The 15,821-nt window shown below is 36.8% G+C and overlaps 1 protein-coding gene across 3 annotated transcripts in view; it reads right to left on the bottom strand.

The window, feature by feature from the left end:
• b4galnt4a (beta-1,4-N-acetyl-galactosaminyl transferase 4a) overlaps positions 1-14,564 on the bottom strand; it is a 324,496-nt gene extending 309,932 nt beyond the window's left edge. For all 3 annotated transcript variants that reach the window (XR_012400414.1, XM_068219134.2, XM_021473880.3), the window contains exon 1: positions 12,760-14,564. Coding sequence is in view for 2 of the 3 variants with exons in the window: in XM_068219134.2 (XP_068075235.1) it covers positions 12,760-12,901 (142 nt within the window). In the remaining variant the exon portion in view is untranslated. The remainder of the gene's footprint in view (positions 1-12,759) is intronic.
• Between the last annotated feature and the right edge of the window lie 1,257 nt (positions 14,565-15,821).

Here is a 15,821-nt window from a genome sequence, read left to right as displayed (position 1 = left end):
CTGCATTTTCATGAAACCACAAATATAATGTTTGTTTGTAATTTCTATGTAAAATTAACACTATGGTGCACTACAACTTGTGTTTCTATTCACACTAATGATTTTTACAGGGACATATAATAGAGGAATTGTACCGTTCTTTGCACAACAGCAAATAAGTATCACAAAGGTCATTAATGAAGTCAATAATTTGTAATTGAATACGATTGCCTCACCTATCGATTTCCATATTTACAACTTTTCTGGTGTGGTCAGTTTGCTCAGTAGCTCGCCTTGTACAGTGTTGTACTTTTGATGTAGAGCACTTGGGGTTAGTTTCACAAGACAAAAGTATATGAAATCAATGTTAAAATGACATGTGCACTTTTATCTTATGTTTGCTTTTGCAAATAGGGTTTAATGAAAGATTTAGGTCAGTGGTTCACTGTTCTAAGTGATCTGTATGACAAGTGTCACCTTTTCATAGATGTGTACAAGAATTAAGTATATCTGATACAACAAAAAACATAGAGATATGATATGCAAGATGTGCAAAAATTTACACAACCCCCTCTAGTGGATTTATTATAAGAAAAGTGCAACAAAACATATTTAAGCTAAGCCTTTCAGCAGGCACAGGCGTCAACATGACGTCAGATTGGCGTTGTACCCCAATGTCATGGGACATTGCATTTTGTTTGGAAATGAAAATCTGATTGACGTCAGAACCCAATATCAACGTCAATTTTCAACATCAGGCAGACGTTGGATTTTGGTTGTTCTTGGACATCAAATAACATTGTCCTTAGATGCTTGTGACCTAAATCTAACATAATACCAAACAGAAGTGAAGTGGAAATGATAAATTAGCAATGGCTGCTACAAAGCAAGCTACAATACCAGTTTGATGAATGATGGCTGCATCTGAAACTGCTTTCTACAAAGTAGGTACTGTGTTTGAATTAAAATATACTATTCAGCTATAGAATAGTATATTCAATACAGTATGAATGTCAGTAGTATGAATGGAAAATACAACATCCGCCTTTTTGCCATCTCACATGACCTACCCACGTCAGTTGCGTCACTTCACTCCCATTCATGAATTCTCTAGTGGTGCATCATGGGATAGCATAGCATCCATCAGATGCACACTTTAGAATCTGGCTGGAAGCTGTAGTTCTCCGGGGTACTTCTCACATACTGTTTTTTGAATTCTATGAATTTGCATATAATACCCAGCTTACATATTGTTTTTACCGTACTATATTGTTTGGAAGTATGCGATTTCAAATGCAGCTTTTTTTTTTTTTTTTTTTGATTAGTTTTGGTCTGGCCAAAAATAATGCCTAAGAAAACCAACCAAGAGAAACTGCAACATTTTTAAAGTTTTAATGCCTATTTAGAACAAAGTAGACAACACGTGTGAAAGAACACACACTAACAGCGGGAAAATGTCTCTTTTACATGACATCTATTCTTAGCTAAAGATTACATTTCCAGTTTAACATTGGGGAAGAAACTGTAATAACATCAACACAGAACAGCTAAGCAATCCTGAAGGTTTAGTAAAGCAAAGTTGAAATGAAAAAAGTTTATAATGAATATAAAGGAAATTCTACTATAACCATGCTGTGAAGCTGCAAAGTAAAGCTATTTAAATCCATTCAGCAAAAATAAAATGTGTTGTTGATGCATTTTTTCAGCTATAACTGGCAGAGTGCTACATGTTTTCATAGTAGCAAATCACCAAAAAGGTCTTAGGGTACTAGTATTTTTCCAGGAAATGTAAAATAATGCTTCAGCTATACATCAGCATAATTAACCTGATTATTTTTTACGTTCCGAACAACAATCAAGCTTTAGTACAGGCAGATTATGGTGGGAAATGGCTGTTTTCCATTCACACGCACACTCGTATCATATGACCTTTCCCTAAAGCCCTTTCTCTGCCTGAAACCAACCTGCCACTCTCATCCCACTCCTTCTCAATTCGCTTGTGTGTATTTCTAACACCCATTCATTCAGCATTCAAAGGGGTCCTGGTTACAGTTTGCCCACCGACGCCAAACTGGGATCAGTTTCCTTGGTTTTTCTAAACATAGCAACCTAAAGCAAAAAAAAAAAAATTAAATCAGCTCAGCAAGGCCTAGCTTTACAAACATCGAGCTTGGGTCACTCCTACTATGTACACACTAGTTTATTTTAATGTCGAATTCCAGTTTAAGATGTGAACTAAGTGCAAAGTGGGTAGGCTGATCTTCCTAAATAGTGTAATCACTGTGCCGCTATCAAAACATAGCTCTGTTTGTTTGAGGACCCTGAGCAGTCTGACTCAGCAACACTGATTCAGCCAATGGCGATCAGTTTTTTTTTCGACCAATTGCAGGAGCTGGTGTGTTCTGAAACATAACGATGTTTGATATCTGTAGTTGGGCAGAAATTAAATTGAATTTGAATAGGTAAATAAACTATTGCAGTTTCAAGTCAAGCGATGTTGCACAAAGCTTCTATCAGATGCAATAAATGTTGGAATCCCAGCATATGTTCATTTATATTATTTGAGATCTGGTTGTGTGTAAAGACCCTTGTTCACAGCTGGTGCAAGGCCACATCTTGACCCAATCCTATGGAGCCTGTAATTGGGAATAAGGTGACCACTGTGAGTCCTCAAGCACAAAATAAGTCAGCCTATTTGTGCAAACATGCATTTTCGCAGCCAACGTCTCTGATTAAAAAGTCAGAATGTCACTCTGTGAGCCCCACAGACTTTTTAATTTAGCTGTAGATGGCTTGGTGCGGTGCCATGTTATTTTCCAGACATCATCATTGTGCTATTGCAGGATTTGCACTGCTTTTGCACCTGAGCAATTCCAGTGGTCCTCTCCAGAAGTGATTTGATGGCCCACTCAAAGACTACAACAGCCAGACGGAGGCTAAGGTTCCTGGGTTTTGATTGAGGTCAGTTTAGGGCACTCAGGGAGAGATGCCAAACCACCCAGAGCTTTTAGCAGCTCTTAATGAGAAAGAAGATCCTCGTCTAGAGCGGCAGACACAAAAAAGAGGCATTGTCAGATAGGCTCTAGGGGTCCGACCTTATGTTAGAGTATTGCCAATATTAATGCTCTTAATGTAAGCTTTAAGGTGCGGTCACTTTAATGTAATTTCAAAGGAATAAAGGTCTGTTAATAGGGCAACAATATCTGAAGAACAGCAGAACACTTGTAAATGAAAAAGCACCTTATTTTTTGCATACAGAGCTAATACCAAATGTTATTTAGTCATCAAATGTTAAAGATTCCCTATTTTGCATTATAAAAGGTCATGTTTTGGTTTTGGGGGTCTCCAACAACAGGCTGATATGCATGTAAGGTCAAAAAACACTTTCATTGTTGTTCAATATGCATTTATTTTTTACCTAAATATCCCAACGACTCCCATATGATTTGTTCAGCGATTCATTTGTTCCCAAACCCCTCCTTTGCCTGAGACTAATCTGCTGTGATGACCCAGTCTGAGAAATGCCCACCACGACTATGATGTAGCAGAGAGCCCAATAAAAGAATGCATTAAGGCAAAGCACCAGCATATTACTCTAGTCTTAACCCTAACCCCAAGTAATAACAACGACACACATTCAGTATTAATCCACACAGTGACAAAAGTTGAACTGCTTTTTACAATTGACAAACACGTGTGTATGAACAGCTAATGCTGGTAGGGCTACGATTCTGGCTCACGATTTGTTTTGCTTAAAATCAAGATCACAATTTTGTCACAATCCAATAAATATAAAAAAGGTGAATATCAGTAGGCTTTTATTATTGTTATTCTCAAACATATGGTAAAACAATAATAATAATATTAATAATAATAATAATAATAATAATAATAATAATAATAATAATAATAATAATAATAATAAGTAATAAATAATAAATAATAAATAATAATAATAATAAGCCTATGTGTAGATCTGCTGCTAGTTAAAATGTTAAATTTTGTAAAGTCTTGGAATGGTGGACTTAAACAGACTTTTAATTTGTCCTGGTTGTTAATTTACAGTAAAGTGATGTCATCAGAATATAACAGTTTATAATTCTGAAGTACAAAGAAAAAACATGACAAATGCTTGTTGTAATCATAACTAAAATGCGAGCCGGTTTCACTATCCCTGTCGAGTGTGCTGCTGTCATGGCAGCCATCACAAAATAAAAACACACATGCAAATCATACTTTCCACGCGGCTCCAAAACGATTACTCTGTGCAACAAATTGAACGTTATTTACAACTTTATTACCTGTTAATCACAGCCTATGCAGATTCTGTTCACTAAAGTATACATTCGCAGGCACACGTGCATGCTTTCGGTAGTAAACAAACAGTGAGTCAGCTCATGTGTGATTTCGCGGCAGCAAAAGCATAATTACATTAAGACAGAAATGACATTTTGGGGTGATTTATACCTTATAAATACAGTATGTGACTCTGTCAAGACCATTTGAAAGTGTCCATGTTTCTGAGCAATGTATATAAAACAATATGAAGATGTGCGCGGCTGCCTGTACGTTTCTCTCCTGACCTTGAATGTAAAAATTAACTTTAACTTCACCATCTTCGCATCATGATCAGTCCCGTGATCCTGAAGGGAAAGGCGCTTTCACATTTTACCAGATCTGGAACTGCATATTTGGTGATGCACCTCATCGACGTTGATACGTTCAGGCAAAAGATCCAAACCCAAAACTATTCATTTATTCGACTCTGAGTCAAATATTTCGTTAAAGAATCAATAGTTTTTAACACGGCAAACTTTCAGATTTAAACCTCAACTGGATGTTTTCATTCACTTAGTGCTGTGTTACACACAGCATGGAAGGTCATTTTCAAAAACCCGAAATAGGGACTCTTTAATACTTGTAAATTTGGATGCTTTAATGAAATCTAAACACTACTTGTTTTGAATGCTAGCTTTTCAAAGTATGAGATTAGATGCACATCCACTGGATATGCATGCCCTATTCACTCTCTTTTAATGCGGTCAAAACACATGCACTGTCAGTATATAAGAGGCTGACATCAATGATGTGCTGATAATATACTGTAAATTATGTCATACAGATCGCCAAGAGGTCAAAGCAGAAACAATGAAGGGGAAGAATTGACCTTATTCTTTCACATATAAGCGGGGGCAGCTATTGAACCTTATTGGCTCAAGACTTCCAGTCTTATTCATTTACAGTGATTGATACTTAGCCATAAAAAAAACATTTGTGTTTTTTTTTATATATTATTTTTATGTATAGTCATATAAACAAGTAGTTAGACAGTTGACTGGTGTTTATCATTCCTAATACACAAGTAGTTTCAGAAAGTAAACAGACAGATAGACAGTTTATTATTCCAAGTCATTTCTACATATTATTACTCCTAGTCAACACCCCATAGACCAGGGGTGCCCAAAGTTTTTCATATAAAAGGCCAAAAATATCATTAAGAGCCGTAGGCCAAAGGTAAATATACTAAACTATATTACATTAAATTTGCCATGGGTAATTTCCTAATTTATTGGAAAACATTCCTTTAAATTCTATTAACTAATGCAGTATGACATATGAAATGATAACTTATTGCAATAAAAGCATAAACTATTGCATTTATAACACACTGCTGAAAACACTATCCAAGCAGAATCTGCCTTTGCCTTGATTTGTCCTCTATTCGTCAGGTGACAGTATGTGCATTTGAACTAAATCTGATTTTTTTAATTATTTATTTAATTGAAACATTTTGGTTAGCTTTTAATAATAAAACAAACAAACATACAAACAAAAGGTTACATTAGATTAGATATGACAATATATAAACAATCTCCATCATTTTACCTCTCTTCTATGATGGGATAGCGGGCCAAATCAAAGTTTACCATGGGCCAACTTTGGGCCCATAGTTTGTGCATCTCTGCCATAGACAAATGAATCGTGTCATGTTTAATGAATCGTTAAACATGACAAATAGCATCACAAATTCACATGGCTTTACAATAAAGGATGAAAAAGCAGAGACTTGTTTTGTTTGGTTTGACTGAATCTAATACAAGTTTGTTTCCTCCTTTGGTGCAAGACCAAGCTAAAGAGGAGGTCTCGGTTCCCAAAAAAAAAACTATGGTATGCTTAAAGTCACCATGAAATCAAAACGTAACTCAAAACTTTGTATCTGCATATAGTAGTTCTTGTTATAAAAGTATCTGTGCACTTCATTATTTAGTAAAAATTAAATCAAACACCATGACCTTCCCTCCTTCTCTTAAAACTTTTCTTTACTTCCTGGTTGTACTAAATTCCTTTAGGGCAGGCATATCAATGGGTGGCTTGTTTACGCTCTGAATTCATTCGTCAGTCTTCCTTCATTTTGTTAGCATCGCCACTCTTTCAACAATCCAATCGGTTCTCAATGAACAAAATCATGCACAGTCCTACTATGTTTCTCAATTCAGTACCATTATCTAAAGAAAGGGACGGTCACCTTTAACAGGCTTGTGTTTCCACTGCCAAAGGGTACCAATGGGAGTGGTGTACAACAGAAAGTTACAGCTGACATCATTCTTGCTCGAGGAAATGTCAAACTAAAGCTGTACGGGTCGTTTACATATCATATGAGAAGCACTTCTCACAAAACAAATGCTTCATACATATAAATACTTGTGTATACATGTTCATTACTAACCTTTCTATGGATCGGATTTGACTCTAACTGCAGATCAAAGATGTAATGTCTACGATTATAAAGAAAATAAATAAACACATACTGAACACAAACTGAACACATACAGACCCTTACAGTCTTAGATTTGTAACCATTTACAGAAAAACTACACACAGCATACACTTAGTCCGTATTTGGGTTCATAAACAACACGCAACATATAACCCCCAACTTATCCAGCATATGTTTCACGCAGGGAATGCCCTTCCAGCTGCAACCTATCACTGCGAAACACACTCATTCACACACATACACTATGGACAATTTAGCTTACCCAATTCACCTATACCCAACCTTGGCTCATTGTGGAAACGTACCCCAGCGGACGTTTCTGCGGACTGCGATTTACTTCCCGGGAGGTACGTATTCGAGCGGTTTTGTGTGCGCGCTTTTTCGCGTCTCGGCCGCCTCTCGGGAGCGCGCGCCGTTTGCGCCTGCGCCGTTTGCGCGCGAAAAGCCGCCGGATCAACCGACTCGGCCGCCCTCCTCTTCCTCCTTTCCTAAACCCGAGCGATGGTTCGCAAAATCCGTCCAGAAAAAAAAAAAAGCAAAAGCCCTCGTCATCGATTTTGACCGCGTTTTCGGATCCCGCCGCGTTCTCGCCCCTATTTTTCAGATTCCGTTTTTCGTCTTACCTGATGTCCTGAATCGCTGTTCCCCGGACTCGATCCCGGTCGTCGTCCCCGCGGGCGGCTCCTCCAGGGCCTCCGCTCCGCCGACGCAACGCTGTGAGCTAGGCGGACAAACTGGTTGCATCGGGAAAGCCCTCCACTCGGAGGCGAGCCGTCAGCCGGCGAGCGCGAAGAGGAGGGGCGGAGCGGCGCCACACTGCCCCGCAGCGTTCGCTCGAAAATGTTTAGTTTAGTTTATTTATATAGCACATTTTTTACAACACAACATTGCCCAAAGTGCTGAACACAATCAATACTAAACATGAAATCTACATCACATAAATAACAATTAAAACATAAGGCAAATCCCTCAACATTAAAAAGGCTCAAATACTAAGGAACAAAGATGGTGTTTCAAACGCTTTTTAAAAACAGGTAGAGTTGGAGCATGTCTGATGTGGGGCGGAAGCCCGTTCCAGAGTTTTGGGGCGACAACAGCAAAAGCCCGATCCCCACTTCGCTTACACCGGGACCTACGAAAAAAACTAAACGCGGCCTTACGTACCTCCGGCCACGTAAATCGCGGTCTCCAGAAACGTCCGCGGGGCTACGTTTCCAGAATGAGCTTGGGTTGCCTATACCGCATGTCATTGGACTTGTGGGGAAAACCGGAGCAGTGTTTCCTCTAGGATTTTTTCCAGCTTTGGCGGCAGGTCTTTTACACAAATCTACCAACTACCTATGGATAAATGTTGTGAGTGCAGTATTGTCGAGATTGCATTTATGTAATATGAGCATGCAAATCTCTTTGCTTGCGCACCGATTTCCTCTGTTCGTGCGTAAAACTTCTTGCATGTCCTCAAATATACGTTGCTCAAGCGCAGATCTACTTGTGCGCTCTCAAATAAATGCTGATGAAGTGCGATTTAGTGCGTTTATGTAGCAAGTATGTCTCCAATATATTTAAGATTTGCTAGGAATATTTATGAATTTCTCCAACAGACCCACAGAGAGCGGTATTAATGCATCCTGAAGTAAAGTGAAACGGCTATAAACTGCGGCAAAATAAAGTCATTGTATGCAGAAACATAAACTTTATCTATAAATAAAGTATTATTATGGAAACAGTGTTGTTTGTTTATGTTTGTTTAGTTTATTTATATAGCACATTTCACCTTAACTGTGTTCACCTTAACTAAAAGCTACGTTTGCTGACCTCATGCATCACGCACCTGTCAGTCAGTCTGTCAGCACGTCACCATAAAGGGTTAAACAAATAAGGCACAGCACTACTACTAAAACTAAATGTTAAAAAAGCAACAACAACAATGACTGAATGTTATCAGCGCCAATGGAACCACCCCTAACAAACCCCAGCCTATGCCCCGCTCTAGTTCTGATACAAGTTTTTTTTTTATTTATGGTTAAAGAGAAAGGGCATTGTGGTGTTTGACTGTTCTGCATTTGTCCAATATCCAACAAGTCAAATCCAACAAAACAGAAACTACACATTACATAGGGCTGCAAGATTAATCAAAAAAAGATCACGATCTTGATTCGACCCTACACACAATCTTAATTCAGCTTTTCTACGATTCAGTTAATTATATTTTCAAGGTCAGGAGAGAAGCAAGGCAGTCGCACAAGTCTTCACAGCAACATTAACAGCTTCAAATGGTATTAAAAGTGTCACATACTGTATTTATAAAGTATAATTCACCTAAAAATGTAATTTCTGTCTTCATGTAATCATCTATTCACGGTTGTGAAATCACACGTGAGCTGGCGCACTGTTTGTTTACTACCGCGAATGCACGCATGCACGCACGACGCCTACTTTAGTGAACAGAACCTGCATAGGCTGTAAATAATGTGGTAATGAAGTTGTAAATAACGTTCAGTTTTTGGCGATTTGGTTTTCAGAGCGATTATTTGAAGGCCATGCGGGAGGTTTGTTTTGCAGTCGTGTGTTTTTTTCTCACAGTGACAGCAGCCATGAGCCGCACTCGAAAGTGAAAGTGAAACCTGTGCGTACATCATTTAAGTTATCATGTTGCATTTTAGAGTTATGATTACGACAAGCATTTGATATATTTTTTTTTATATATAGCGAATTTATTTATTTATTTATTATTTATAGCGAACACAGAGTGTTGTGCATTAAAATAAATGTCTACTATCTCAATATAAAAACCCTAGCCTATATATAACGGAAATATAATGAATCATATAATAAATCAACTTCAGAATTATGAATAGTTATATTCTGATGTTATCATTTTACTGTGTATTAACAAACAGGACATACTGAAAGTCTGTTTAAGTCCACCATAATGACTGAACAGAATGTTGCATTTTAAGCAACAGTAGACCTACACATACGTAGGCCTAATATTATTATTGTTGTTTTACCATATGTTTGAGAATTAACAATAATAATAGTCTAATCATATTAACCTTTATTTTACATTTACAGAATCGTGAGAAAATCTTGATTTTAAGCAACAAAAAAAAATCGTGATTCACATTTTTGCCAGAATCGTGCAGCCCTAACATTACATATAAAATGCTGGGATGCTTTTAAATGTATTACAAGGTGTAAACATACTGAAAGATAAATGTTAACTTCACCAATCACCTCTGCCTCTGTTCTTATCTTCAGCTTTGATGATATCTAGCTCTAAGAAAATATTGTTCTCAGGAAAACCTCCATTTAACTTATTGTGAACACACTTCTTGCAGTATAAAACTCAATATAGCATATAGCATATATGCAGCCTGTCAAAAATTTTCCTTTTTTGTGTTTTTTTTTATGTTTTGTTTTTTAACATTTCTGCTAGTAACACAGCAATGACACATTTCAAATAAGAATAAAAACCTCTGTGCATGTGGGAGCTGAGAAACAGATGATTCACAGCTCATTACCAAATCATGTTGTATTTAACAAGTAAAAATTCTTTCTTATTTTTAAAATTATTTGCCTCCTACATCTTTGTTATAAAAATACATCAAGTGCAACTGCTTCCAATGTAATTACATATGATATTTGCATGAGCGTGTGATGTATGAAACAAAATCAATGCTAAAAGTATTGAGATAAAAAGCTTGTGGAATAGCACTAACTGAACAAACAATACACTGAATTAACAGCTGTCTGCATTTTAATGACTTGAATTTGTAATTTTAGGTCCTGAAATTGAACACAGCTGTTTGTTTAAGCTGTGAATTTTTCCATTTAAAACACAATTTCATACTTTGGTTCAATATTTCAGAATTCACTTCCAGATCTCACTCCCAACATATTGTTCTGTTTAAAATAACAATAAAATATACAGCAAAATATTTAAAAGACAATTTTCAGATCATTATATTTCAAAAATTTGCTTCCATAAATTCGGTCATTCAAATTTGGCTGTTAAGATTCGACTTTAAATGAAGGAGCTGCAGGAAAGGCAATAGATTGCAGATAGCAGATTCAAGAGATTGCAAATTGCAGCAGGTAGAGATGGACCAATTTAGGATTTTTAAACCAGTAAATAGGTGAGAATAAAAGCTAATAATGGCACAAAGGTAGCATTTAATATTAATATCAGTCTTGGACTCCCCACCAGTCTGAGAAATGTTGAATCTGCGATACCGGAATGGGCGACGCTCGACAAGGAAGCAAAAGATCACTGCTACAGTTGGGTCGACAGACGATGCCATCATCGGTGGCTGATAGACATCACGATGCTAAGCCAGCCCTCGTCACAGCAGCAACCCATTTACGAAAACTGCACTTAATTAGGCCTAATTTACACTAAATTTTAAAAACGGAAACAATCCACGTCCACACTGGCGTTTCAAAAGCCCTACTTCCACACTATACCGATGAAAACGCACATCATATGACCACACACACACACTCTGTCATGTGCTGCAGTGTAGGCTATGCAGAGAACAGTGCAAGTCAGACAGTTTATCAAGGATGTTCCACTGGATCCCGTCTCACTATAGTTGCTTAACGTGATATTAATTCCTCTTTTCTCTATCTAACGACAACTAATCTATCAGGTAAGGTGTCACAGCATCAGTACGCTGCTTCAGTCTTTCACTTTCACGATTATACTTAGTAAGTCTGTGTTGTAAGTAACAACACAGAACACTCTGCCTATTCCTGCAAAAAAAGTGATTGACAGGTGGTCATTTGTGTGTAACTTATCTTTATTTATTTATGATTTGGTTATAGGTATAACAAAGACCATGCGGGTCAGGTAGTTGAAACGGTAGGCTACAAATAATTAATTAATTATGAATTAATTAATTATTTATAAATAATTAAATCACCGCCATGTATAACGACGATGCCATCGTTTTAACAGCCGAATTTCAATTACCGAATTTATGGAAGCTAATTTTTAACTGAAATAAAATGAACTGAAAATTGTCTTTTGAATATTATACTTTGTATTTTTAAACAGAACTGAATGTTTTGAAAGGAAAAACTGGGAGCTGAATATTAAGTATTAATTTACGAACTTTGGCAATTCGAGCCATTAAAAATGCAGGCAGTTGTTAACTCAATGAATTTTTTTTCAGTTAGTGCTATTTGACAAGCTTTTTAAATTAATACTTTTAGCATTGATTCCATAGTAGTAGTAGTGGTGCATTTGAATGACCTTCGAATTGCATAGGTAAGAGATTTTCAGAAACACACTTTCTGGTAATTCACACTTGATCAGAGAACTGAAAACCAAATTTCTCTGAAAGTTCACCACAGCAGACTTCTCCTCTGAACATATCTGCCTTTCCATATCTGCACTATTTAGCACTCTAATAAAACCACCATTATGTGAAATGCATTACTATGTAATTAAAAGAAAACAACACTTTTCATTTGAACATTTTATGTGCAAAGAAAGCTAATGCCTTCAAAATGCTGAAAAAAATATTACTACACTGCAAAAAAAATTACTTGATTCCACACAAACGATTTGTGTGGGGACAACATGAAGGAATTAAGTTATCTTATTCGTTTTACAAATTTAAACGGATTTTTAATTAACTTGTCCCCAAAAAACTGAATAACTGTGTTGTTTCAGCTTATTTTAAATAAGCAGTTTAAATTAACAACAAATGTAAAACTCCTAAAATGCCAGTTTTCATTCTGCACGTTATTAAATGTGCTGAATGCTGATGTTTAAACTCACTATCAGTCTTAGTTAATTAAAGTTAATTATAAAACTGATAATTCAGCAGTTATTTTACTTATCTTGCTCCACAGCTCCTTTTCTCCTCATCCTTATAACAAGAATATTCAAAAATCCCTCTGAGAATAGCAATTAACTCACTTCTCGTTGAATTAAATATTTAATACAGTCTAATATAAATCACATACATAATAATAATAATAAAGCATCTTACCTTTCCCATAATTGAAATGGAGCTTAATGGATTTGCCCTGGTTGATGTGCAGGTACGTAAACCATACTGCAAAAGTGAGCAGCACCAGCAGCAGCAGAAGTTTGAACTGTTTTCGTATTTTCTTCACAGGGAATCGCAGCATTTTCGCAGCTGCAGCATCATCAGCAGCAGCAGCAGCAAAAAAGAGAGTGTCAGCTGCTCCTCAAGTCTGGTGCTTTAGAGGCAGACTCCTGATGTCACAATGTCATGTTTCCAACAGCAGCATCAGCTTCGGTATCGGCTGCATCTGAATTCCTGATATCACAAGGTCATATTTGCATCAGCGGCGTAAAGAAATGCTTGATGCAAAAAGCTGTACTGTCTGCTGTTCACAATTTATAAGCGTTCCTGGTATCTCAAAGTCATGTTTATAGTTTGTAAATTCAGTTGGTTTGGCACTCTTCAAAAAAGATGCATCTATATTCTCAATTTGATCTGTTTTAAAGACAAAACGCTCAAGCTTAACAGGTTTCAGTAACTAAACTTGCACTAATTTGCTGAAATAAGTGTTTTAGAGTCATCATACAGCTATGTATGATTTACAATACATGCCACTGTTGCACTGTTAAAAATTCTTGATCCTCTTTACCTCAAACTAGTTTTTAAAGCATATAGTCCAGTAAATGATTTTAGTGTGGGCGGACAGGCAAAGAAAAGAGCAGCGGGCTGTTAATCGTGTGAAAGCCGCTCTGACAGCAGTCCAGCCACTCCAGAGAAGATCATCCTCTGGATTTAAAGCTTTCGCTCAAATGACCAGTCTCTTTTAACACTGACTTTGCATTTAATTAACTATAAACAACCCAATCAAACTGCACACCCCATACTTCCTGGGATCAGGAACTAAGTGCATTTTTGAGTTTGTTTGGGTATCCAAATCACCAATGAGAACTATACAACTGATGTACACTTAGCTAAAGAAATCACGATATTTAGATAGAAAACAACTCATAGAATAGCATTATGCATTGTACAATCTGCTAACATATTTGTTTAAAATAATTTCTGCTTTTAGTTTCTCCATTAGTTTCAAAGTGGTCAGAAAGTGTTGTGAATTTATCACAGCATGGTATACGTCACGTTGGAATTACTTTGAATACAAAATAACAATAATTTAGACTTTAAAATAGCCGTAACCATAAAGGGATGAGTTACTGTCGTAACGTAAAACGGAAAACAAAATAAACATAAAACTCTTTAGATTTACGCTACTGTATCTAATTAAATTAACATTTCGAGTGGCTGCACTGATTTAGAATTTGACACAATTTAAACATAACACGACTGGTGTCTTATCGCACTGCTATAATGGAAAAACATGCTGTTTTATCCTCGGATATTATTTTCCCGGGCTCGTGAAATCAGAACAGCCGCGAGTGAAGAATCACATTTATAGGTGAGCCGTTCGTGCACCTGCTATCCATCCATAAGTGCACGCGCAACTTATTTGCTTTCGGAAATGTAGACAAAACGCACGTCTTCAACCGCTCTATCCCCAGTAAGCAGAAAATCATAAGCATATAAACAATAACATGCTCTATTGGCGTCTGTAAGCTCCAATACCGCTAGCTGCATCTGACATTTTGATTCCACTAGTGCGCTCCGCAAAACAAACGTTTTGTTTCGGCGATGATGCGATGGATCAGTCTGCACGCGGATCCAGTCTGATGTTGTCACGCCTTTAGTCAGAGAGACTGTTTAGCAATAAATCCCACAAGCTCCGCTTCCAGTCCTGCGATGTGCTCGACTCTCGATCCCCGCGTTCAACTGAGCATCCATGACGCTTCCAGGGAGCGACGTTGCGAATCCTACTATTGTGCCGGATGAGCTTATGAATTATTTAAAGCAGCATGTTGACGTTCAGTCCCAATGTTCATTAATATTCATGACTTAAGGATTTATAATGTAATACCAGCCTGGCTTACTGGCCGAACGTACCATCGCGTAATTAATATTCATAAGCCCCCGCCATCGACATAGTACGGTTAGGATACTCGCTGCTGGGCAACCGAACTTGGGTGGAGCCGTTATAGGCAGAAAGGACATCCAACCATCAACGGAGATCCAGCGCAATAGATTATTATTGGAAGAGCTCCCGTGACGAAAGGCATACATAATACTAAATAAATTAACGGTTAATCGTTTGCTGCGATGATCTCACTTTTTTATTCCATGTTTTCATAGATTTCAGAAGAGACCAGAACTGAAATCATTGTGTTAAGGATTAAGTTTTAAGGGAACGCATTTGTGTTGATATACACATTGTATTATAGATAGATAGACAGATAGACAGATAGACAGATAGATAGATAGATAGATAGATAGATAGATAGATAGATAGATAGATAGATAGATAGATAGATAGATAGATTAATGAATTATGAATTAATTAGATGTATTCCCTAACCATTAATTATTATGTTAAAAGAGATCCTAGTTTATTCCACTGTCACACCCATATTATAGATATTAAATCAGGTAAGTTGAGTTTTGTGGACCAGAAATGAACAAATACGTTTATTAGAAAGTGTCTTTTACTCTCAATTTCCCTTACATGCAAAAGTCTGTACATTTTGGTTAGCTGCTTTAACTGCTACAAAGAAGATGTTGGTACAGAAGTCAAACCTCCTTGTGATCTCTCAATTAAGCTCTGGTTACATCCACTATTGGAAATAATGTATCGGGAACTGTCATCAGCACAGGTCAACTGTGCTAAACTGGACAATCTTACTGCATGGAAAATCTGCAGTTGAACTCAGAATTATTTGCCCCCTTTGATTTTTTTCTTTTTTATATATTTTCCAAATGATGTTTAACAGGGCAAGGAAACTTTCAAAGTATGTCTGATAATATTTTTTCTTCTGGAGAAAGTCTTATTTGTTCTATTTTGGCTAGAAAAAAACAGTTATTATTTTAAACACCATTTTAAGGACAAAATTATTCACCCCTTTAAGCTAAATTGTTTTTCAATAGTCAACAGAAAAAACTATCATTATACAATAACTTATAATAACCCTAACTTGCCT

The sequence above is a fragment of the Danio rerio genome, chromosome 25 (assembly GCF_049306965.1).
Source record: "Danio rerio strain Tuebingen ecotype United States chromosome 25, GRCz12tu, whole genome shotgun sequence".
NCBI classification, from domain to species: domain Eukaryota; kingdom Metazoa; phylum Chordata; class Actinopteri; order Cypriniformes; family Danionidae; genus Danio; species Danio rerio.
Note: the sequence above shows the minus strand (reverse complement) of the source record. Positions and strands in the feature narration are given on the sequence as shown.